At 41.2% G+C, this 26,144-nt stretch overlaps 1 protein-coding gene across 11 annotated transcripts in view; it reads left to right on the forward strand.

Annotated features, from left to right (window-relative positions):
* HECW2 (HECT, C2 and WW domain containing E3 ubiquitin protein ligase 2) overlaps nt 1-26,144 on the forward strand; it is a 445,235-nt gene that overhangs the window by 311,031 nt on the left and 108,060 nt on the right. For all 11 annotated transcript variants that reach the window (XM_051849334.2, XM_051849331.2, XM_051849332.2 and 8 more), the window contains 7 exons: nt 262-404; nt 6,628-6,728; nt 7,144-8,484; nt 9,630-9,725; nt 18,408-18,558; nt 19,251-19,354; nt 20,160-20,284. In XM_051849334.2, the coding sequence (XP_051705294.1) occupies nt 262-404; nt 6,628-6,728; nt 7,144-8,484; nt 9,630-9,725; nt 18,408-18,558; nt 19,251-19,354; nt 20,160-20,284 (2,061 nt within the window). The remainder of the gene's footprint in view (nt 1-261; nt 405-6,627; nt 6,729-7,143; nt 8,485-9,629; nt 9,726-18,407; nt 18,559-19,250; nt 19,355-20,159; nt 20,285-26,144) is intronic.

Genomic DNA, 26,144 nt, shown 5'->3' on the forward strand with positions numbered 1-26,144 from the left:
TGATAACATCTCTTGAAACTATTAAACCAAGAAAGACTGCAGGGTTGGCTGAGTTTCTTTTGCCATACGATTCTTCACTGTTTCCATAATTCTGAATGCTAATGAGGCCGAGTGAGTAAAGGATTGACAATAGCTGCAGATGCTTGTAGCAGTGTGAACTGGGTGTATCATTAGAATATGACATAGACTTTCCTACAGTAATAAAATGATATAATATTAGTCCTTGTTTTGAGCCAACATATTATCTATTTTTGTTTTCAGAAATATTCATTTTTTGCACTGCTTACTGATGTCTTAGAAATTGAAATTAAAGACAAATTTGCCAAGAGCCGTCCCATCATCAAGCGTTTCCTGGGGAAACTAACCATTCCTGTGCAGAGGCTGCTGGAGCGACAAGCCATCGGGTAAGCAGCCCTTACTTTTAGGACTTGCTCAGATTAGTTTGTGCAAGAAGCAACTGAAATGACAGTAGTCCTTGGACTTTTCTGACTGCTAAGAAGTAGTAACATCATTCTTTAATACTCATCCCCTCATTAAAGTGTACTGGACAAAAAGCATTTTGTTTTAATTAAAATGAAATTAATGAATTATTAATAAATTAGTAGTTACCTTTTGGGGATATGTTTACTTTTTCCCAGAGGTACCTCCCAATAGCATTTCAGTGTCAAATCTCAGTGTTCAACTGTTTTTGAGTATAGTGAAATCTTGCTGTAAAACCATCTGCATAGAACAGAATTCTAGTGTCAGACTATAGTTATCTTATCTTGACTGATCTCATCCAAAGGACTTTTTTTTTTTTTTTTTTTTGAAAACAGACAAGCTTGTTTAGGGACCTTTTAAAATAAGACCTAGACAATGACGTGATATTAATAGTCAAGCCCCTAGACATAAACATTCTATTCAGGCAACTAGAATTAATTCACTGAATTTTAAAATGTGATTCGATGTCAGCTTTCTTTCTGTGAGCATTTTCCCAAGTTGTGAATAAAGTAGTTAAGAAATCATGACTGCCTCCATCCCTTATTATAAATGTTACATGTGTTTTTACATAGTAAATACCAGCAAACTCAGGAACAGGACTGCCTTAAGGTAGCACTAGGAGACATCTTATGTTGTATCTTCTCGTTGTAGAACATTATGAACATATGGCAATAGTAGTGGTACTAGGAGCAGCAGCAGCAGCAGTAACAGTAGTAGCAATAGCAGCATTAGCCTTAGTAGCAGTACTGTGAGTACTAGCAGCAGTAGTATTACTACTAGTGTTAGTAATGATAATCACCTATGATCCTAGGGGCTTACCCTACGTCAAGAGGCGTGTGCATTATACTCATAAGTTCAACATCTCTCAGAGGTACACAGTGTATTAATACCCATTTCAGAGATGAGGCATCTGAGACTAGCGAGCAAGTGGTAGAGCTAGGATTTGAGCACATTGGTGCGTTCTAGAACCCTGGATTTTCTGCAACACCTTAAGGACTGACATACTCTAGCAACCTGTGAAAGGTTGACCATTTCTAATTACACTGCAGATGATGAACTGTTTACCTCTGACAAATCACGATTTTCTTGATAATTAGTTTCCTCATCTGAATAATAATGTGTTCAGAAAGATGATATCTAAGACCCTTTCAAAATCTGAAAGATATTCTAATGGATTCTAATTCTCTGGCTGTCTTAGGCAATGGATTTTGTGGTTGAGCAGCTCATGTGTAATAGAAATATTATAGTGTAATTCTAGCAGCTTGGTTTATCTGGTAAAATCTGGGAAATTATAATTATTTTAAGAATAGTGATTATAGGTTCTACTAGAAATAATACAAGAGGTCTTTAAAAAGTTCATGGAAAGCAGTTTATAAAAACTGTGCATGAATTTCAAAAATGTTTGCACCAAAATAAATTTATCTTTTAATTCCATTACCATGAACTTTTTGAAGTTCCCTCATCTACACTTAAAATTATATATATAGAAAGTGTTTTAAGATTGTATTTAGCCGGCGCCGTGGCTCACTAGGCTAATCCTCTGCCTTGTAGCACCAGCACACTGGGTTCTAGTCCCGGTCGGGGCGCCGGATTCTGTCCCGGTTGCCCCTCTTCCAGGCCAGCTCTCTGCTGTGGCCAGGGAGTGCAGTGGAGGATGGCCCAAGTGCTTGGGCCTTGCACCCATGGGAGACCAGGAGAAGCACCTGGCTGCTGCCATCGGATAAGCGTGGTGTGCTGGCCGCAGCGCACTGGCCGCGGTGGCCATTGGAGGGTGAACCAATGGCAAAGAAAGACCTTTCTCTCTGTCTCTCTCTCTCACTGTCCACTCTGCCTGTCAAAAAATAAATAAATAAAAATAAATAAATAAAAATAAATAAAAGATTGTATTTACAGGCCGGTACCGTGGCTCAATAGGCTAATCCTCCACCTGTGGCGCCGGCACACTGGGTTCTAGTCCTGGTCGGAGCGCTGGATTCTGTCCCGGTTGCTCCTCTTACAGTCCAGCTCTCTGCTGTGGCCCGGGAAGGCAGTGGAGGATGGCCAGGGTCCTTGGGCCCTGCGCCCACATGGGAGACCAGGAGGAAGCACCTGGCTCCTGGCTTCAGATCAGCACGGTGCGCCAGCTGCAGCGCGGTGCGCCAGCTGCAGCGCGCCGGCCGCAGCAGCCATTGTGGGGTGAACCAACGGAAAAGGAAGACCTTTCTCTCTGTCTCTCTCTCTCACTGTCCACTCTGCCTGTCAAAAAACTAAAAAAAAAAAAAAAAAAAAAAAAAAAAAGGTTGTATTTACAGAACGTAAAAGAATTTGGAGTATGAATTAACTACAGTAGATATCACATGAAGAAACTTTAAAAAGGTTCATGGAAAATGGAATTAAAAGATAATGTGCAATTTTCCATACACTTCTGATGACTCCCTCATATGTCATTCACTGAATATATATAATTATAATTTACATGATATATGATATTCAGAAAGGTGTTATTTTTTGTATATCAATAAAAATGATCAAGGAAAAACAAAACAGTGGTTGAAATAATTGATTAATTTGCTGACTTTATTTAGTCTTGTAAAGAACTGAGCACCCTGAGAATGCCAGTCCTGGATTCCATGTATATTGAAAGGAAGTCCAGTGTTTGTAAAATATCAGAATTTTGAGATATTTCTCTATAAAGTTAGAGCCTTGCCTGATACAGTGATTTGCTTTATTAAAAATAAGAATGATAGCACATATTAGCATGTCAGCTGTTAGCATTCAGATGTATTAGCATATTTCTGACCTGATTGTGGCTTTCCATTAAGTCCTTGATATATCTTTCTTTTTTTAACTATTTATTTATTTATTTATTTGAGAGGCAAAGTCACAGACAGAGAAAGGGAAAGACTGAAAGAGAGGTCTTCCATCCACTGGTTCACTCCTCAAGTGACTGCAACCACCAGATATGGGCCAATCAGAAGCCAGGAGCCAGGAACTTCTTCTGGGTCCCTATGTGGGGGCAGCGGCCCAAGCAGTTAGGCCATTTTCCACTGCTCTCTCAGGCCATAGCAGAGAGCTGGATGGGAAGTAGAGCAGCCACGCAAACAGGTGCCTATATGGGATGCCAGTGTTGCAGGTAGAGACTTAGTCTACTATGCCACAGTGTCGGCCCCATCATTGATATATCTTGAAAAATGCTGCACTTTGATATGACTGCAACTCTGAGATAGTTGAAGTCTTATAAGATGGAGTTTTACAGTACAAGCTAGAACTCCTTACTAATTACTTATTTCAAGCATGTCTTTGAATGTGACATTTTTGATAGCATGGTCTGTGTTCTCTCAAAAAAGCACATCGGTTTCCCATGCTCTGTCACTTCCTCTCATTACATTAGTGAGAGAATGCCTCAGCTGGTGAAAGTTTTGTGGCATTTATATTTAACAATAACATGTCACAGTAATGGATAATATATCCTCCTTAATGACGTATCACAGCAGGAGGCAGGATGAGTCAGGATGACAGTGGGCAAGAACAGACTAGCAGCTGAATACCCTGACTGGCCCTTAGCATGAGATGAAACTCTGGGCTTAGAGTCTATGGCAAATAGAGGCGATTGCCTGTATGTATAGCTTGAATGGCTACGCTGAGTATCTTGTCAGTGAACATCTCTGAAACCAGTTAAAATTCTTGTTTCCAGACAATCTTGTTTGTTAATTAATTATTATGTATATATTAGGTACCTACTAAATGTCAAGCATTGTGTTGTGAATTGAAGATGAGATAGTGAGCAAAAATGATAGATATAATTCTTTCCTTAGAGTTCTTATGAAATACTCACTTCCCTGGCTAAAATCCATCACTTCTATAATCTTTATCATTAAAACCACCACTAGGCCAGCGCCGCAGCTCACTAGGCTAATCCTCCACCTGCGGCACTGGCACACCGGGTTCTAGTCCTGGTTGGGGCACCAGATTCTGTCCCGTTTGCCCCTCTTCCAGGCCAGCTCTCTGCTGTGGCCGGGGAAGGCAGTGGAGGATGGCCCAAGTCCTTGGGTCCTGCACCCGCATGGGAGACCAGGAGAAGCACCTGGCTCCTGGCTTTGGATCAGCGTGGTGCGCTGGCCGCAATGCACCAGCCATAGCGGCCACTTGGGGGGTGAACCAACGGCAAAAGGAAGACCTTTCTCTCTGTCTCTCTCTCTCTCACTGTCCACTCTGCCTGTCAAAACAAAACAAAACAAAACACCACTTTGCTTAGATTGGCCAGGGAAGAGGGAAAGAGTTTTTTCTTTCCCCACAAAGAAATGAGGATTTTATTATTAAAGAACTGAATGTCCAAAGAGATGGGAGAGGCCCAACAATGTCAAGAGCAGTTCCATATAATTTGTTGCTAGGCAGATGCACTAATGGACAAATATCAAGCATCAAGCATCCCTGTGTGTCAGGCACTAACTGCTGGAAATACAGTGGTGAGTAGGAGAAAGATATGCTTGCCATTAGACTGATCACAGCTATTACATGATGTTACAGGAGCACTCTAATGTAAGAACAGTTAACATATCTGAGATGCCTAACAGTTACAAATACCTGTGTATCCCATTGTAGAAGAATTTCTCTTAAAGCACTCCTCTAAGTTGAATAAGCATTTTGATAGCAATTGTGATGGTAAGGTGGCCCATAAATAAGTCTGTCATTAAAATACATGCTATGGAAAGCGTGAGAATGACTGAGAATATACATCGAATGAGATCATGATACAGTGACTGCAGAACAGGAGCTTCTGTGCCAGAGGAACCTATGTTTAATCCCCACTCTGTGACTTAATAGTTGTCTGGCCTCTTGAGCGAGTTACTTATCCTCCCCATGTCTTATTTCTCTCCTCTGAAAAACAGGGCCGACACTTGCAGAGCTGTTAGGAGCGTGAAGAGAGGTGATGCATGCAAAGCTTTTGTCAGAGTGTGCCTGGTACATATTAGGCAATTACCGTGACAGCATGAAGCATTTTAAAAAGCATCAGTCAAGGAAAACCTATTATAGCATCAGAATGGAGTAGAAAAAGAAAAGGGTAAAGAAATTAATCTCCTGCAAAATAAATGAATAAATAAAATTTTAGAAAGAAAAAAATCACATTGTTCTGTGAAATTCTTGCTATGAAGTCAGAGGAATTCACAAGAGGTGAACTGGAATTTTACATTAGTGTGGAATTTTACTGAGGAGCTCAGAACAAAAAAAAATTATGTAAACTAATAATAAATAGCTGACTTAAAGGTGCTTAGTTGTACAATAATGAACACTTCAGGCAGAGGCATTGTGTTTTCCTTCTGAAATAACCAGCAGAGGGCAGTGTGAGAGCAGAGATGGTGTGCTTTCGTTCTTATCCTTTTGATTATTCTTCTTAATGAAGAATAAGCCTTTTGATTCCAAGTAAGTGTTATTTGCATTCAAGAAAAATGAGTTGCACTTGACCTTGATAAACAGGCACAGCCTTGAAAGAGATATGCAGCTCCATTCTTGTGGAGGATGGAAGTCCAAGTCTGGGACCAAGGTGGATCAAAAACTAGGCAGGCCCAGTGTGGTCCCTTCTAGCACAGTTCTAGGAATTAGGCATGACCCCACCCCAGAGGCACATCCAGCTAGACCATCTTAGCATCTCTCACAAGACACCCATGAATCCCTGATAGGCCAGGCTCCCCAACAATAAGGGCCAATAGGCCCAGCCTTGCAGGCAAGGAAGGCGAGATCAGCTGGAGCTGCTACCCGGCTAGGGCTGGATGTTGTGTTCTTGTGCTGCTGTCTCCTAACTCAGCTCTTGGTCCTCTGGAGCACTATAGTAAAGAGCCTTCTGTGCTGTCAGGTGTAAGTTCTTAGCTGAGAGGTGAGAGAAAGAAATCAGCATCTTTTATAGAGAATCTTAAAATAATACTGTGTTATATTTTCTGATGTTACTAATAATTTTCCTTATAACAACAATTTCCTCTTGTCCTTGGGTTTATAAGTGTATTTATGCAAATGAATAACATTACATTGGACTATATGTATCTTGAGTGTCTTATTTCTCTTTACTTATGAGTCTGAAGGTTTTAAAAGAAATCAGCGGGATTTGGGAATGGTCTGTGGGAAGACAGTGACGTCAGTGTAATAAGGATGAAAGAACCGTCTCTCCTCTTACAGAGATCAAATGCTCAGCTACAACCTTGGCAGGAGGCTTCCAGCTGACCACGTGAGTGGGTACCTCCAGTTTAAAGTAGAGGTTACGTCTTCTGTTCATGAAGGTGAGTCTGTATAGAGAGGGAAAAGTTGCTAACTAATTCAATTGTAAGTTCACGTTTGAGTAAAGTTGAATTTGTGTCCTGTTCTCAGAATAAAATAGCTGTCACATAATTACAAAGTTCTTGAAGCAGTTAGGAAAGCCTGCTGATCAAAATCTGTCTCTTAGGTTTGTATCTGCCTTTTGAAACTAAGCTATAGAATTTCCAACAGGACCAACATGCATCCTTCATATGCCAAACTGACCGTCCATATCCTCCTTTGATATTGAGCAGCCATTCTCAGCAAGGCAGCCATCCTGCCAAGAGGCCTCTATGCGAAGATGAGATAGTTGGGACTGATGGATGGCAAAGCAATAGGTCATTACGTGGTGATTCAGTATTTCTAGTTCGTTTTCATAAAAGCTCTTGTCTCGTGCAGATGCTTCTCCAGAAGCCGTTGGCACAATACTGGGAGTCAATACTGTAAACGGAGACCTGGGGAGCCCTTCAGATGACGAGGACATGCCCGGGAGCCCGATTTGTGCTAATGGGCCGGTTTCCGAGGAAAGTGCTGCCGACGGGACCCCCAAGCATTCTTTCAGGACTAGCTCCACTCTGGAAATAGACACAGAGGAACTCACCTCCACTTCCTCCCGGACCTCACCTCCCCGTGGACGCCAGGATTCACTCAATGATTACTTAGATGCTCTGGAGCACAATGGCCCTTCCCGGTCCGGGGCGGCCGCTTGCTCCGAGAGGCCCATGGGAGCCTCTCCCAAACTAAGGAGTAGTTTTCCCACCGACACGAGACTCAATGCAATGCTTCACATCGATTCAGATGAAGAGGACCACGAGTTCCAGCAGGACCTGGGTTACCCATCGTCCTTGGAGGAGGAAGGGGGGCTGATTATGTTCAGCAGGGCATCGAGAGCAGATGACGGGAGCCTGGCATCCCAGACAAAGCCAGAGGACACCCCGGTTGAGAATGGGGAAGCCTCTGTGCAGGACGCTTCTTCTTTGGAGGAGAAGCCAGAAAATCCTCCAGAGCTTGCAGACAGCACCTCGGCCCCAGGCCCTGCCCCAGAGGAAAGTGAAACTGGCCCAGAGCCTCTACCCGGTGCTGACCATGGCAGCTCCGAACTGTGTGGCTCTCAGGAGGTAGACCAGCCCACAAGTGGGGCAGACACAGGGACTTCTGACACGTCCGGGGGTAGCCGAAGAGCCATCAGTGAGACTGAGTCCCTTGACCAGGGCTCTGAGCCTTCCCAGGTGTCCTCTGAAACAGAACCCAGTGACCCTGCCCGGACAGAGAGTGTGAGCGAAGCCAGCACCAGGCCCGAGGGCGAGAGTGACCTGGAAGGCGCGGACAGCTCCTGCAATGAGAGCGTGACCACACAGCTGTCCTCGGTGGAGACACGGTGCTCCTCTCAGGAGAGCGCGCGGTATCCTGAAACTCCGGCTTTTTCTTCTCAGGAGGAGGAAGACGGAGCCTGTGCCGTGGAGCCCACCAGCAGCGGCCCTGCCGAAGGGTCGCAGGATTCCATATGCACACCTGTTCCTTTACCTGTGGTTCAGGTGCCTGGTGGGGAAGAGGAAGGACCAGGGGCAGAATCTGCCACGTCACCTGCCCAGGAGGAGCTGGGGGAGGTCTGGCAGCGGAGGGAGAGCCTGGAAGGAGCCGCTGCAGGTGCTGAGAGCCAGCCGCAAGGAGAGGACGATGCTGGGGATGCCCACAGCACTTGCGAAGGGGCCACTGCCCAGGAGGAGGGTGCTACTGGAGGTAGGAGTTCGTGGTTTTTCTCTCAATTTAAGTTACACTGCAGGCTGCAAGACTGAAGTTCCTCACCTCAGCAAAGGGGGAGCTAGATGGGTTGGAGGCAAGATGGAAAACAGGGCCAGGAAGAAAAGCAAACGGGTAACAAATATGTGGACACCTGAAACTCTTCCTGTAGATCAGACCTCTATCAGAGCTGGGGAAACCAAGGGACTTAATTCATTGCATAGCTGGGAAGAAGACTGTGTGATTTGCATCCAGGTAGGATCAAGTTCAAGTTCAGTAGGTTTTATTTATTTATTTATTTTTTACAAAAAAAAAAAAAATGGATCCTTGTATTGTTGAGATAAGAGGCTATAAAACAGCATGCTGCCCTCAAACTTAAATCAGGAAGCTCCAGGGGGACCTGGGTTCGCAGATACAAAATCAAAGAGGCTGGCAACTTCACCATTCATGTTATCTGCAGAGGTTACCAGGAGCATCATACATCACACCTCTTTCATAACATGCAAACCGAGTTAATAGGTGCTTTGCAACAAAGGTAATTATCTGTCTTCAACAGTGGAAGAAATGTCAACTTAATTAGGTGCAACATTCTGACACTTGAAAACTAAGCTGTTTTAGCAGTCAGAGAATGTAAATCTACAGGACACATTTGTATTATAGCTCAATGAATGTGGGTTTCTAGAATTTCCTTTAAAAATCCTTTTATAGATGCAGTACAGAGTACTTTTATGACTAAGTGACATAGAAATAGGAATGATTTTCTTATTCTGTAATTTATTTTTCTATCTAAATTATCTTTTTCTTCCTCTCTCTTTTTGTTTTGTTTTTGTTTCTTTCATTATCTTGTGGCCAATATGTGACCCTGAAGTATCCGTGGTGCGTGACTAGGACAAGGGCCAGGGAGGGCAAGGGAGGGAAAAGAGGCGGGGAGCAGAGGGCTGCATGCTGGGGACATTCTCCAGGAAGTCCTCTTTGAAGCATTTACCTCCTGTTTATTTTCTTGTTTCTGAGACCTCAAGTGGGAAATGAGGCTACAGGGAGCAGAGACTACCCTCAGGATGTGTTAGGTGTTTTTTTTCCACAAAGGCTTTTTTGACCCTGAAAGGGAAAGCAATCCCCCAATAACACTTTACCTTTAATCCTAGGTTCTCAAGCCAACGGCCACCAGCCCTTGCGGTCACTACCTTCAGTGCGCCAGGATGTTAGCCGGTACCAGAGGGTGGATGAGGCTCTCCCACCAAGTGAGCATCCGTTAAGTAAAGGGTCCACCTTAATTACGGGGTAAAGGGCTGATGAACACATATTCCACAGACCTTAAAAAAATGGATCCATGGGTACTCAAGAGGAAGCTGGGGGCCACTTGATGGAATGGGTGTAATTTGGATTTTTGGGGGCCACTTGATGGAATGGTGTATTTGTAATTTTGATAGAAAGTGCTATGCCAATGATTCCTCTCTGGCATTATTCCACTGCATGAAAGGGCAGAAGAAAAAAAAAAAAGTAAATACTGTACTCCCACAGAGTAAATACTATAATCGTGGAAGTAGATCCAGGTATTCTGGGCAATTGGGTACATAATAGAATTTTTTAAAATTATACCTAACAACAGCATGAAATTCAGTTTGTAGACAAATTGGTACAATCTCTTAGAAAAACCTCATTCTGTATAATACCCTGCCTCTTTTGGTCTCACATCATTTTAAGTCATTCACAACAAGGTTCTGAATTTTTTCTTTGGGGTATTCAAGAAAGTATCATTAATTTCAGAAATTATTCCACTGTGTGTTTGAGACATAACAATTATCTGGGGATTTGAAAGACTTTTATTTTATTTCTTGCACTTTCAGAAAACATTTCATAGCTAAAGAAAACATGGTTGAGGATTATGGGTTCTAAGGGAACCAGTTACACAACTGTTATTCAGAGGTGTAAGTGATACCCATGGCCAGTCAGAATCTGGGTGAAATCTAAACAGAGTTAAATCTGTTTAATGAATCCCCTAAAGTGATGTTGCTGTGTGAGCGTGGTGGTGAGTTACTGTAACACTCTGTGGATACCTCTTTCAGGGAACACTGGATGGTTCCTTCTCCCTGGGCTTTCTCTTCTTATCCATCCTCTCCTCTTACCCATTGTATCTGTGGTCGTGGCAAGAGACTCTTTGCCCCTTTGTTTTGTCACAAGGGTGTTATGAAATGAGGAGAGGGTATGTATTTAAAGGACTAAAATCCCCAAGTGGTTAGTTTTGTTAAGTGCTGACCAAAAGAGTCCAATGGTTACATGTAGAGTTTGTCAGAATATTGGCTTGAGCCTTTTGGAATCCTCTTGTGTATAGCTCCTTCCCATATACATGGATTGGAAAACTGAAGGCTGTTAGAGGAAACATATTTTGGCAGTTAAAAAACATAGACCAAAGGATTGATTAATCATATGTCATGTTAAGCAGATGGAGGAGGGTAGGGGAGAAAACCTTCCTTTTTGTTTACCTTTGGAGAAAAGATCAGAGTCAATAAAGAAAAATATTTCTGGAAAAATATAATGAGAGTGAAATGAATTAGGAACACCGAGAGTTGTGGGAAAGCTTTTTTTTTTTTCATGTAAACAGGGATCCTCCCTTATCCACAAGGCATATATCCTAGTACCTGCAGTGGATGCTCGAAACTTAAAATAGTACCAACTCCTATATAGACTGAATGCCCTTCACTGTTGTTTGATAATACCAACAGTTAATATACTTTTCAGGTCTACTGCCTAATTTTAGATGATGCTTTGATAATAAAAACATGCAACAAAAACATGCCATGCATTCCCCTGGAATTTTCCTGAGCTGTCCATTTGAACTCATCTAGTCAACACCACTACAGTTATCCCGGGGTCCTGTCAGAGGCTGCTTATCCAGACTGTTTATCCTGAGTTCATTCCTATTTCTAGAGAAATTCCCCTTTCTGTGGAAAAACACATAAACTAGTCCCATATTGTCTCCCATGCACCATACATGACAATCACACTGGAGTCAATAACAGAAAAATGAATTTTTTGGAAAGGACTGGACTGGCCACTCTTTCTTTACTTATCTTAATTCTAAAAAGACCAACATCTCTCATGCTGATAATGGTCTAATAGGATTCAGTCCCCAGGCTGCCTCGAGCCCCCCGCCACACTGATGACCTCTGAATGAGATGGTACTGCAACTCCTTAAGGCACTCAGTTTGTGTGCAGTCTGCTTCCCTGGAAGCATCTCAGCAGTGTCATGCCGCCTACAAAGTCTGGAGCTTTCTTATTTTCTATGAGTCATCAAAACATCTCTCAACCAATGGTTGAAGTTGCACAGCCCACAAAGCTCACAGGGCATTGTTCGTGGCCCAAGGCAAGAGTAAGATTTTTGAGAACCAGTGAGTAGATCCCCATAGCAGCTGAGCAGTCTTAACTTCCAGGTTGAGGATCTGTTGCCTGATCCTGAGGAAGGCAGAATAAGACTGGAAGCAGCTGCAAAGAAACAAAGAAAAAGCATGAAATAAAAACAGCTTCACCAGATGCAGAAACTCATTTGCCACCGTTGGGCTGGTTCTGTGGCTTAGTGGGCTGAGCCTCCACCTTTGGTACCTGCATCCCGTATGGGTGCTGGTTCGTGTCCCAGCTGCTCCTCCTCTGATACAGCTTTCTGTTTATGGCCTGGAAAATAGTGCAAGATGGCTCAAGTGCTTGGGCCCCTGCGCCCACGTGGGAGATCCTGAGGAAGCTCCTGGCTCCTGGCTTCGGATCAGCCCAGCTCCAGCCATTGCAGCCATTTGAGCAGTGAGCCAGCAGATGGAAGACCTCTCTCTCTGTCTCTCCCTCTCGCTGTCTGTAACTCTACCTCTCAGATAAATAAATAAAAATCTTTAAAAAGAAAAGACAAGAAAAAAACCTAGGAAGATAATAAATTTAAAAAAAAATTGCCATTCTGTCATATAGACACCACGTGATCTACTGTGAGACTGAAGCAGCACCACACAGGACATCACTGAGTCCCCTTTGTTCATTGTTTAGACCTTCAGAGAGAAGCCTAAGTTTGCTGGATTGCTCTGCGTAAATGCACATACAGAGAAAACTCAAAAAGCAACAATGGTAATAACAAAAAGTAAAGAAAAACAGTTGGGTATAGGAGCCGTCCAAGCTCATGTTGCCCTGTTTTAGGAGCGAGTCCTGCAGGTGTAGGGAGAGTGACCTGCACAGAGGAAGAGGCTTTCAGTCTGATCCAGACAGAGCAGAGCAAACCTGGCAAAGCCGCAGGATGGTGGCTCACAAGGTCACTGTAGCCACCTACCTCTCTTTCAATTGAGGAGTCTCCTCACCTGTCCCCGAGGAAGAGGGAGAGACATCTGAGCACTCCTTGAACTTTCCTGGGCCTCAAAGCACTACAACAACGTCTCTACCACTATATTTAGGAATAAAGGCTCTTATTCTCCAAAAATTTAAAATTTAGTTTTGATGGAAAACTTGATATTTTTAGTTTTAAAAAGCCACTTTCTTAAAAAATCAGAGTTAGGGACAAAATATACAACTATTTGAATTTTGTAAACTTTAATTCAAATATAAGAAATGCAGAAAATAGCCCCTTAATGGAGCCAGCATTGTAGAGCATTGAGAAAAGCTCCCATGTGTGACACCAGTATCCCATGTTGGAGTCCCACTTCAAGTCCTGGCTACTTCACTTCTGATCCAGCTTCCTGCTAATGCACCTGGAAAAGTAGCAGAAGATGGCCAATTACTTGAGTTCCTGCCAACCCATGTCAGATACTTGGATGGAGTTCTTGGATTTTGGCTTTGGCCTGGCTGTTGTGGCCATTTGGGGAGTGAACTATGGGATGGAAGATTCATCTCTCTCTCTCTCTCTCTCTCTCTCTCTCTCTCTGTGTGTGTGTGTGTGTGTGTGTCCACCTTTCAAATCAATAAAATAAATAAATCTTAGAAATAAAGAGCACCTTCAGCCTGCTGAGTTCTCTCCAACTGAACACATCTAGGCAGCTCACATCATGTCATTAGCCCCCTAGCAGTCTTGATGCCCCTGCCAATCGCCACCTCTACCCCCAATGGGAAGGAGGCCTGCTACCTTGACTACCAAAATCATACATAATGGAATCACAATGCCTTGAGTGCTAAAATAAGAAAAAAAAATCATGGAAACACTGCCTTCTGTTGCCTATTACAAAGTTTTTATATATTTATTTATTTTCTACAGTGCCTTTAAGTCATTATAACTTCACCTTCTTGTCATTTTGGTTATTGTCATGTTTATAGTGTATTTACAAGTGGGTGTCACTGCAGTCAGGTACTTGGTTATGAATCAATTATAAGGAATTCAGGTCCCCTCTCCATCCCTTCCCCCTTGATTCACATAGACAGTGCAGTGTTGGCTTCTCCAATATGTAATTCCTTTTTTTCAGTCATTGGTCTCTAACTCAGCCCTCCCTGAGATGTGTTCATGTCTCATCTGATCTCCAGCTGGCTGGTCCAGCTTTGAAGGGAGTGGGGAAAGAGAAGTGATGAGGTGAGCAGAGGGATCGTAGGACAACTTGCTCACATACGTTGATTCTAAAAACTGAGAACTTTTTAAGACTTTTCCTTCCCTACCTTCCTCTGTGTCCTGCCTGGTGTATCAGTTCTGTGACAATGGCCTTGGAGTAGTCTTAACATGCTTTCTAACTTGGACTTCCCCTTATTGTCTGCCTATTTAAAGTTACCTGTTTATATTTAAGTCTCAGAGCATCTAAGAGTCCACTTATTCCTGGATGCCAGTTTGGAATATTTAGATTAAGTTTAGTTTCCTATGTATTCACACTTCATGACCTCTGAGAAAGCTAATGTTTGCTCAATGGGTTTGTCTAGAAAATTAGTGGCTATCTTAAGTTCTTACCAATTTTTGTCAGTGCTTCTCAAATTTTGGTATATCTAGGGATCAACTGGGACGTTGATAACTAAATGTCCCCCTTTAGAGTACCCCCTTTGTTTTTGAAGATCTGGCATGTATCCTAGGAATTGGCATTTTTGTTGAGTTTCAAAATAATTATGGTACATGTTGTCAGAGAGTCTTACCTGCTATTTCTCCAGCTAATAGTTTACAAGCATTATTACTGTCCTAAAGTTTGTGATGCAAATGGAGTCTTATGTGGGACACTAGTATTCATAAGAGATAATATCAGAGCTACCATGGCCACATGGGGTCAGTAAGTGGTTAACAGGGCCTACCCCTAAGGAAACTCAGAGCCCCAGACCCTGTAAGGCTTAATTAATTAGAGTTCAGTTGATTAATTGTAGCTTATGTATGAAATGATGCTAAGATGTTGCTTTGTCCTTACTGAGTCTAATATAGTAAAATGGGCATCATTATATAGAATTTTAGGAGTGGAATGGAGTTTAGTTGAATTCTGTCCTCTACTGTTTAAAGACTGCTATCCAAAGAGCTGCAGTGACTTTTTGCAGATTGTGTGACAAGGCATGGCCAGAAATCAGGTCTCTCAATTTAGTGCACTGCACCCCTCTCCCCCAATACATTGCTGAGTCTTAAAAGCTTATCATATGGGGGCCGGTGCTGTGTGCAGCCGGTTAATGCCCTGGCCTCAAGTCCCAGCTGCTCCACTTCCGATCCAGCTCTCTGCAAGGGCCTGGGAAAGCAGTAGAAGACGGCCCAAATCCTTGGGCCCTTGCACCCGCATGGGAGACCCGGAAGAAGCTCCTGGGTCCTGGCTTCAGAACAGTGCAGCTCCAGCCATTGCTGCCAACTGGGGAGTGAACTATCAGATGGAAGCACTCTCCCTCTCTCCCTCTCTCCCTCTCTCCCTCCCTCCCTCCCTCCCTCCCTCCCTCCCTCCCTCTCTCCCTCTCCTCTCTCTGTGTAACTCTGACTTTCAAATAAATAAATAAATCTTAAAAAAAAGTTTATCGTACAGTGTACCCTGTTTTACAGTGCAACAAGACAAGACGTAAATGTTAAGCTCCCAGTCTTCTAATTCTGATTATTTGATTTTAGCTTTGTATATCTCCAAGAAATGTTGATGCTCTGAAAAGAATTCTGGTATGCTTTCTCAAACCAAAATCAAACCAGGTCCAAATAAAGACATAAGATGTTAGGGCAGTTTTACATTTTTCAGAGTAACTGTGGTAGATATGACAAAGAGCTAACATTTCTTCAGGTAACCCTCCTGCCATTGGATGGAAGGGTATTGACCACTTGGGTAGGATTGCATATGTAGCTCATAAATAAGCCGGCAGCATCACAATCTTTGCAGAGCCAATGCCAAGTATCCACTTGAAATCAGACGTTTATAATTTCTGTTAATGGAACCTAAGTAACAATGTCACTTAGATGAGACAGTATTTGGCAGAGGTGATCTTGATGCACAATCAACATTTCATGTTAATAGCAAATTGGTGGTCCTTGTTTTCTTATTCTCTCCATGGACCATTCAAATACCTTTATTAAGCTATAAATTAAGGTTATTCCTGGCCTTTGTGCAAGGTGAATATAAGAATCATTCTTTTTCTGGCTTTATGTCATTTTAAATCATGCATTCGTGTGTGTGTGTGTGTATACACACACAATGTGCAAGACACAGTGGTGAATATATTTGGAGATCCTTCTCTTGACCTGCTCAGATTGCTACCCATTTAGCCCTCAGATTGGCCACATACCCATCTCATGTGGTAAATTCTTATTTAGTTAGTTCCAGAAAAATGTTCTGTCTTTGCAGATATATTTTTTAACTTTCTTTTGTAAGAAAATGGAAAGTATGCAACAATGTGTTTTCTTTTCTGCCTCAACTGCCAAAAAACTTAGGGCCAAATTTTAGTAATAACCTTTCTCAGAGCTTGGCAGCGTGTACTCTTTCTGTTTCCTTTAGTTGATCTCTGCTCATTTCTTAGCCCTAATTGATCTATTCTACAGGTTGAGGGTTGTGAGCTATGTAAACATTCATAGGGGAAGGAATTGCCATTTATGTTTATGTGCACTTGATTTTTTTAAAAAGAAGTATTTATTTATTTATTTATTTTAAAGTTTCATTTTATTTACTTGAAAGAGTTACAGAGAGAGAGAGAGAGAGAGAGGTCTTCCATCCAGTGGCTCATTCCCCAAATAATCGCAATGGCCAGAGCTTAGCTGATCTGAAGCCAGGAGCCAGGAGCTTCTTCCGGGTCTCCCATGTGGGTGCAGGGGCCCAGGAACTTGGGCCATCTTCTGCTTTCCCAGGCCCTTGCAGAGAGCTGGATCGGAAGTGGAGCAGCTGGGTACCCATGTGGGATGCCCGCACTGCAGGCTGGGCTTAACCCCATAGGCCGCAGTGCCAGCCCCTGTGTATTTGATTTGACATGTAGTGTGTGCTTGAATTATCCTGGTTGTAATGAGGGAAGAATGAGCTGGGGGTTCTCAAAATCTCTGAGATGAGAAAGCATTCAAGGAATAGAACAAAACAGTGGACTACATCAAAGCGTTTTGGAAAATGTTTCTGAAGATGTTTTCACGTGCTTCCTGTCTGTCAGGCTGAGCATAATGCCTTTCAGAAATCCCCTGTTGATAGGGCTGTAGGTGTGTCCAAAGAATTCAGATTTGGCAGGCTAGTTTATTATGAGTCTGGATTAATTTGGAGCATGAGTGGCATTGATTTATTGTCTCTGTGGTGCTTTTCTTCAGTCCAGTTTTTCTCTTGCCATTTCTTATAAATTCCAATGTACTGAGATCAGCACAAGATATCTTTCCACTCCTGTTGAGGGTGGCAGCCCTCCATGGCGGTCTAGTGCAGGCTGGGATCTACTACACAGGTCTTTCCAACCCTAAGGCCTTTGTTGGACTTGCTGTGTTCACTCCAGAACAAATGCCATTTGGTGGTCAGGAGAAAATGCATATGGCTTCCCTTGGTTTTCAGGATTAGACCCATGGTGTTAATCATAAGCCATGTGATTATATGGAGAATAATTGATCTGGCATAACTGACCTACTCAGGAGAAAGAGCTTATTAATTTCAAATAATTTACATGGAAATATATACATATAAAGTGCTTTGCTGAGTAAAGAATAGAATTCTGATGCTTTCCTATTTTTTGTATAAATTACTCTTGCCAACTGTAACAAGTTTCATAATTTTGCCTTTTGAAAACATCAACTCATGCTACGTAGATTTTACTGGGATATGGCCTTTTAGAGCATTATAAAAGTGGGTGTCTGGCTCCAAAGACAGGACTGCTTTCTATTTTTCACTGAGCATACACTAGGCATTTACTTACAAAGATGAACACACTTAATCAGTGCAATTGCCTAAACTAAACAGCCTTACAAAGCTTTGTATTTATTGTATTTATTGGAGATTGGAGGCCAAGAAGCCCTGAAAAAATGTATTCATCTTTGAGAAGGCACAAATTGAAGTATGTAGATAATGATACTGTTTGATTGCTAAGCTAGCATTAATTACTTTTCTTTTGAAGACTAAATTTACTACAGTTGTATGTAAATATGCACAAAGAAGTTTCCAGCTTTGAGTCTTTCATGTAAGCTAAAAAAAAAAGTAGAGAAAAATTATTTTTGGAGAAAATAAGCATCAATACCAACTTTGATATGGCTGTCTGAAGTGTTGTGATCCTAGTTGTGATCCCAGAACACACGTTTCTAGAATACTGGGTGACGGTGAGCACTGTGGGAAGATTAGAAAGATTCTTTACCTTTAGAGACTCCTCAGAGATTGGTGTTAACACACACAGGATAGGCTTAATAACTGCTCACAACAAAGTGTAGAGTGGACTGGGGAAAAGTGCTGGATTATGTTGTGAGGTGTATATTATTAGCCCCAAATTATAGCATGGCAGAGAGAAAAAAACATGTGCTGAACTTACTGAACCACATTAATGGTGTCAGCTCCTCCTCCTCACCCCTCTCTCGGTGCCTCACTGCTGTTTAGACTGGGAGGCTCGCATCGACAGCCACGGCAGGATCTTCTATGTGGATCATGTCAACAGGACCACGACGTGGCAGCGGCCCACGGCTCCCCCGGCCCCACAGGTGCTGCAGAGATCCAACTCCATCCAGCAAATGGAGCAGCTGAACCGGCGGTGAGAGGAGCACTTTTGCTATTCCTGTTCCATTGTATGGCTGGGCTTTAGGAAGCAGAAGACACAGCCGCTGCTTTCATCTTTGGGTGTTCTGTCATCAAGGTGTAGGTGTTAGTTCTTTTGAAGTCTTTTCGTGGACTTGAAGTGCTTAAAAAAATCACATACATACACACCTTGCTTGGAAACTAGAGAGGAAATAAATGACCCTCTTAATCAATCCAAGGCACTGATTTTTAGCAAAGCACAATATATACATTTACAATTTGAAATCAAATACCTTTTCTGATCTCTAGAATCTCCATTTCTGACACATCTTTCATACCAGCCCGAGGTTTTTAAATCATTCTTTTTGCAAAAACTAATTGCTATGGAACATAAAAGTCATTCCTTTCTTTAACACTGTAAAAATTTAGTTTTTTTTTTCTATTAAGAGCCATAGTTTTTTTTTTTTTTGAAAAAAAATTTTTTGTCATTTTCTCAGGAAAATGTTCCACAAATAATGAACAGAAGAAATCTAGTGCAATGTAATGTACTTAACCAACAGATGGCCTATAAAGTCTGGGAATGGAGGTTTGAGGAGGAAACAGTTGAGGCTGAGAGTGAAAATGTGTGGGAAGTTTGTGCCCTGGGGGAACAATTGAATCCTGCCTTTCTGAAGCTGCTGGACTGTAACTCTAGACTTATGATTTTAGCTATCAGAGTATCCGCAGAACCATGACTAACGAGAGGCCTGAGGAAAATACCAACGCTATCGATGGGGCAGGGGAGGAGGCAGACTTTCACCAAGCCAGTGCAGGTAAGAGGCTTTGATTTTGTGTACTTTTAGAAGCTCATAAAAGTAGAAAAGATGAGTAAGGATTTCTATGAAATAAGGCTTTGCTTGAATAAAATTTGATCTTCAAAACATAGAATTCATCAGAAACCTTTTCTAATCTTCAATCTTTCATTAGTACTAAGAAAAGTACCCCAAATCAAGTAACCTGTAAACTGGGGCTAGTGTTGTGGTGCGGTGGGTTAAGCTGCTGCTTCGCGTATCAGCATGCCGGCTTAAGTCCTGGCTACTCGGCTTCCAATCTAGCTGCCTGCTGATATCCCTGGGAAGGCAGCATAAGACAGCACAACTGCTTGGGCTCCCGCTATCCATGTGGGATTCCTGGACAGATTTCTTGACTCCTGGCTTCAGCCTGGCTCAGCTATGGCTAGTGTGGCCATTTGGGGAGCAAACCAACAGATGGAAGCTCTCTCTTTGTGCCTCTCCCTCTCTTTCTTCATTCTACCTTTCAAATAAACAAAGAAATCTTAAGATATATAAGCTACCTTAACCTCTGGATCTCAGGGAGAGCAGAATTGGATTATTTTTTAAAAATCTAAGGATGTATTAAAATGTTAATAATGAATAGACATTTAATTCCATTTTAGTGTGCTTAAGAACAATTGGGTTTTATGTGTGAATTTACAGCAAAGAAAAAAATATGGGGGATTACAATAATAGCAAATGATATTGATATTCTCTGGCTCTTTTAAAATAGAGACTGAAATGAATAGATGTTTCCAGCTTGCAGGGAGCACTCGCTAAATGCCTCTGTGGTCTGTCTGTGCAGATTTCCGACGGGAGAACGTCTTGCCCCACTCTACCTCGAGATCCAGGCTCACGTTACTGTTACAGTCTCCCCCTGTGAAGTTCCTCATCAGCCCAGAGTTCTTCACCGTGCTGCATTCTAACCCTGTGAGTAGCAAATCTGAAAGCACACGAGGGGCAAACAAATGATCCTTGTTCATGTAATAATATAAGAAGGGAAATAGCTAATGTTTCCTGAGCACCCACTGTGCACCAGACCCTGTGTTATGTGCTCTGTGTTCTAATCCACTTCATCCAAACAAACTGTCCTAGGTTGTCAGGCTTCTATAGCAAAGATACCATAGTCCTGGAGGCTGAAACACAACAGAACTTAATTTTTCACAGTTCTGGGGGCTGGGAAGCCCAAGATCAAGGTACTGGCAGATTTGGTCTCTGATAAGGGCCCACTTCTTGGTTCATGGATGGCACCTTCTCACTTTAGACTCACAGAGTAGAAGGGTTGAGGAATCTCTCTCAGGTCTCTTTTATAAAAGCACTAATTCCAGGAGATGAATAAGGAGCCCTCATGCCGTAGTCACTTCTTAAATCACCTCCTTCCCTCTCCTCCCTCACTCCTAATACCGTCACACTAGTGAGTTAAGATTCAGCATGAATTTTAGGGGATGTACACCAGCAGACCATGGCAGTTGGATTGCCCCCACAGTGTCTAAAGGCAGATGAAGTAACTTGCAGGATGTGTTAATAAGAGGAGGGTTGACTTAGCCGAACATGGAATAATTTAGAAGGAGGGAGACATTGGCCATGGAAGTCAAGCTGTATATAATCCATTCATCATGGCATGTATTGAGCCTGGACTAGGAGCTAAGGAAGCAGAGAAAAGGGATCCAACATCAGAGGCATGACAGGCTAAGAGTTAGCAAGATTTGGTCGCTAAGTAGAAGAGAAACTGAAGATGAGTGTTAATACATAAATAATAAACAACAATATCTAAGTAACAGGCCATTTAGAATGAGGAACTTGTTAAAGGAATGAAAAGGGAACATACTGAATTGAACAAAATGATGTACACACCTTGGGAAAAACAGAGTAGATCATAGGAAAAATTGGAAGTCAGCACAGTTTTATTACCAGGAGTTGTCAGTGAGGTCATTAGTATGTACATATTTATTGATGTTGATCTATTTCTGTCTCACTTCATTAGCTTTGCTTTTAAGTATAAGCACCAGTTTTCTGTAATCATCATTATCTCCTAGTTTACAGATTTAGCTTGGAACAGTCAAGATTTGGGAGAAGGTTGACCAATGGTTTTATATACTAGCTGTCCTTACCCATCAAGCAAGAGGGTATTCAATTTAGCAATAGTTTATTGATTTTGTATTATGTAACAGGCACTGAGCTAAGTACTAGGGATACAAAAGTTCTAACAGTGGAGGGCCCTGGAATGCCAGACTTGACAACATGTTACAGTACCATGCCCTGAGTTATGAGTACAATAGCTCAAGACTCTAGAAGACACACTGATGGGGTGATGACTAAATCTGAGGGGAAGCACATGGAAGGAGACAAACTTCTTTAAAGGGCCAAGTAGAGAGTAGATATTTTAGGCTTTTGGACCAAGAATAATATGTAAACAAATGGACCTGTCTTCCAAGGAAGCTTTGTTTAAAAACACAGACAGCGCATGACCTAGACAGCCCACAAAACAATAAACCAAGCCCTACTTTGCATCAACTGTTTTTTGTAGCATTGACCAATTGCAAGCTGCCAGTGAAATCACTTAGCACAAGTTCTGGTTTCTCTATTCAGGCTGCCTTGTTAGGCCCTTTTCAGTGCAATGTTAGGCTAGATAACCAGTCATTGGGTTAGGGTATAAGGCTGTGGTTTTAAATTTTGGTATACTTAAAAATAAGTGGATATGTTTTGTTCCTTAAAGATTCTGATTTATTAGGTCTAGAGTGGGTCCAAGGACCCTAGATGTTTCCTTTCAAGCCTCATACATAGTTCTGGTGCAATTAGAAGAATTCCTTGTAATTTGGGATCTCCTAGTGTAGAGAGATGTTAAATTAAGTGACTTCACCAATTTTGTCACAATTATAATTCATGTGGGCTTTTTACAGCTATTTTAACTGTCTGAGAATATGGTTGAGACCTTAAAGATTTTCTTCTTTATTTTATTCTCTTGTTATTATTGTCTTTTCCTTTACCTGGGCATGATTTTAAAATTTCCTCTGGCAGCCCAACTTGGTTTTAAAGTATTCTTTCTGAACATTTAATTTTTTTCTTCTTCAACATTAACTTCAATCATTATTCCCTAAAACAGTGATCCATACTGAACATACTGAACATTTATTGAATTTCTGTAATATTTAAGTTATGTTTAGGAAGACTTATTTCTCTGACATATATGTGTGTGTGTATATATATATATATACACATATATATCAGGAAATAAAGTAGCTATATTTTTCTTGCTAAAAGTCTAAAGGTATGAATGAATGGTGATAAGTCAGACAATTTTTTTGTAGAAGGTATTACTTTGTGGAATGTCTTCTTTTTCCTAGATTAGCAGAATCAAAACAAACTGTATTTGGTCTTCCTGCTTTATGGTTTTCTTTTTATATCATTTCCTTTGAATTTTTTATGATTATAACCATTTCATGGATTCCTTGTTCAGACTGAAAGTGTTCAACAAGTAAAAGTAGTATTTAATTGAAAATCTTTCCTAATTCTTTTTTATAGATATGAAGATATCAGCTTATATTAAAAGTCATGCAAGTGAATATCATGCAGAAGTAATTTACATATAACTCTTGTTGAAAAAAACAAAGTTAAGTAACAATATGACTGCCATAACTTAAAGGAAAATTTGAGAACCAAAATTTTCAGGGTTCCCTCTCCTGCAGGATTTTTTTTTTTCTTTTGCATTGTGGTTGCTTTCAGATATAGTTTACTGCCCTCTGCTGGTCATGATCAGATTTCTTCCAAAATTTTCTCCATAAACTATATCTCCTGTTAACTCAAGTTTTAGTTATTAATGCCATGACTTTTATAGTTGGTATGCCTGTTTGGTTAATTTCATGCATAAATACATGAGCTGAATAATGTTTACAGCATATGTCTCCAATAATTATTTTTATGGCCTTTTTTTTTTTAAAGATTTATTTTATTTATTTTAAAGACAAAGTTACAGAGAGAGGTAGAAACAGAGAGAGAGGTCTTCAATCTGATGGTTCACTCCCCAGATGGCTGCAACAGCCGGAAATGCGCTGGTCTGAAGCCAGAAGTCAGGAGCTTCTTCCAGGTCTCCCACATGGGTGCAGGGGCCCAAGGACTTGGGCCATCTTCTACTGCTTTCCCAGGCCATAGCAGGGAGCTGGATCCGAAGAGGAGGAGCTGGGACTAGAACCAGTGCCCATATGGGATGCTGGCTCTTCAGGCCAGGGCTTTAACCCTCTGTGCCACAGCGCCAGCCCCTATTCTGGCTTTTAATGAGCTCTAGAAATACGTTCTCGGGTTATCAACTAAATTCTTTAGTTCTTAATGAACAAAAGTATTACTCCAAAATTTGTAAGTATATTTATACAAGTTAAGAATTCCTGTTATTGCAAAATAGGTGAATTGATAGTTTATAGTTAGTGTTGTTAGTAAGTTTAAATTTAGCTCCATCTCTTCTTTTTTTTTTTTTTTTTTTTGAAGATTTATTTATTTATTTGAAAGTCAGAGTTACAGAGGGAAACCTTCCATCCTCTGATTCACTCCCCAAACAGCTGCAATGGCTGGGGCTGGGCCAGGCCAAAGCCAGAAGCCAAGAGCTTCTGGGTCTCCCACATGGGTGCAGGAACCCAAGTACTTGGGCCATTCCCCAGTGCTTTCCCAGGTGTATTAGCAGGAAGCTGGATCAGAAGTAGAGCAGCCTGGACTTGAACATGAGCTCATATGGGATGCCAGCATGGTAGACAGTGGCTTAATCCACTGTGCTATAGCTCAGGTCACCTCCATTTATTCTTTATTCTTTAGTTAAATGAAAATGGTGTAAAATCTTTACAATTAAAAATATTATTAAGATAGATTATGTAAAACAGGGTAGTTTCCATGTCCTAGCAATATCTTATGCAAACAATGTTATTGGATTTTGTTTATAATAGATTTTGTAGCAAAGAATGTTTTACAGTGTTTAATCCTTCTCTTTTGTGAAAATAAGAAACATTTCCTATGGATACAGTGGTGCTATTTCTAACTCCAAATTCATAATGCCTATTCATGAAGGGTTTCTAAAATAAATTAGGTAGATTTTATTTATCAGCAATACACTGTATTACTGAACAGAATATAAGTAAGTGATGGGGCCAACACTGTGGTGTAGCAGGCAAAGCTGCCACCTGCAATGCCAGCATCCCATTTGGGCGTTGGTTTGAGTCCTGGCTGCTCCACTTCTGATTCAGCTCTCTGCTATTGCCTGGGAAATCAGAAGATGGTCCAAGTCCTTGGGCCCTGCACCCACATGGGAGACCCAGAGGAGGATCCAGGCTCCTGGTCCAGCTCCAGTCTTTGCGGCTATTTGGGGAGTGAACCAGTGGATGGACAACCTCTCTCTCTCTCTCTCCCTCTCTCTCTCTCTCTCTCTGCCTCTCTGTAACTCTGCCTTTCAAATAAATAAATAAATCTTAAAAAAAAGTAATTGAAATCAGAACTGGGCCACATAACCCAGGACATAGGGTCAGTACAACGTAATTGAAAAACTTACAAGATATAATTGATTGTTATTTGTATTGTAGTTGATTGAAAAGAATTGAATATTTAACTGCAGGGTTTTCTACTTCACAAACTCCCACTCCAGTTGATGATGAGTCCTGGGATTAAAGCTGAAAACATGCATCAAGTCTGTGGTATAGTTGTGATGCAGAGAGAAGAAAGTAATTTTGATTTTTGAGTTATTAACATAAGTGTGAAACCTGCCATTCTTGTATCTCTTGTCCTTCTGTTCTCACTCCTACCCTTTAAAAATGCCGTTACTGACTAGTTATGTGAAATGCTAAAGTTACAACAATGCAGTTCCTGATGCAAATAGTGTTTACTGGAAATATTAAAGCATTCCAAATGTCTTGTTTATTTCTAGTATATTCTTTAGGGGGTTTAGACATGTTTCATGTCTAAAGGCTTAATCTTAATATAGTGTTTATTCTGTAAAACAAGCAATAGAAAATGAGGATATGCTTTTGGTTAAATATTACTGGGTTTTATTTTTAATTGTGTCTTTAAAGAAATAGTAGTCACCATAATCTGATAACATGATTTTCATAAAGCTGTGGAAGACTGTAGCCTTTCAAGGTGATTTTGATTTTAGATCATTAGATGTGTGATGAAAATGGTTAAATGTTTGCAACTTGAGTTCTGTATTCAAAGATATAACAAATGTTTGTTTTAATAATATACAGACTTCCCTTGAAAATAAAGGATGAAACACATTCTCCCCTTAAGTTAAAAAAAAAGAATTGAGTATTTATATAGCATTTTCTCATTCTGCTACTAAATAGCAAGAATTCCCCTCAACTTCTCTCAGTATTTTTTACTTTGTAAATCCTCAAAGTCTTTAACCAAACAAAACACATTTAAGTGCTGAAGAGTTTTATTTTAACAAAATTCCACTGAAGAAATTCAGTTGATCATTCACTCAGCTGTTCTGTGTTTATTTTTGCTGAGAAGATGAGAACAATAATGAGGGAGGCTGGGAAAGGGAGTTTTGCAATAAAGAAGGCAGAACTAAAGGGAAATGTGGAATCACCTGAAAGGAACACAAAACTTGTGTGTCCTTTAAAAGGGCCTTGTCTACTGGTAACAACTGCCAACCCACCTTATCTACCTGTGGATCCACATGCAACAGCTTTCCAGGAGAGATCACTCATATCAGTTAGACTTTATCATGACACTATGTTTTGAAATAGGCACTATTTGTTCTTTCCTAATCTACTTTTGTTTTAGGAATGGGGGAGAAAGAGAGAGAGGGAGA

Source organism: Oryctolagus cuniculus, chromosome 3 (assembly GCF_964237555.1).
Source record: "Oryctolagus cuniculus chromosome 3, mOryCun1.1, whole genome shotgun sequence".
NCBI lineage: Eukaryota > Metazoa > Chordata > Mammalia > Lagomorpha > Leporidae > Oryctolagus > Oryctolagus cuniculus.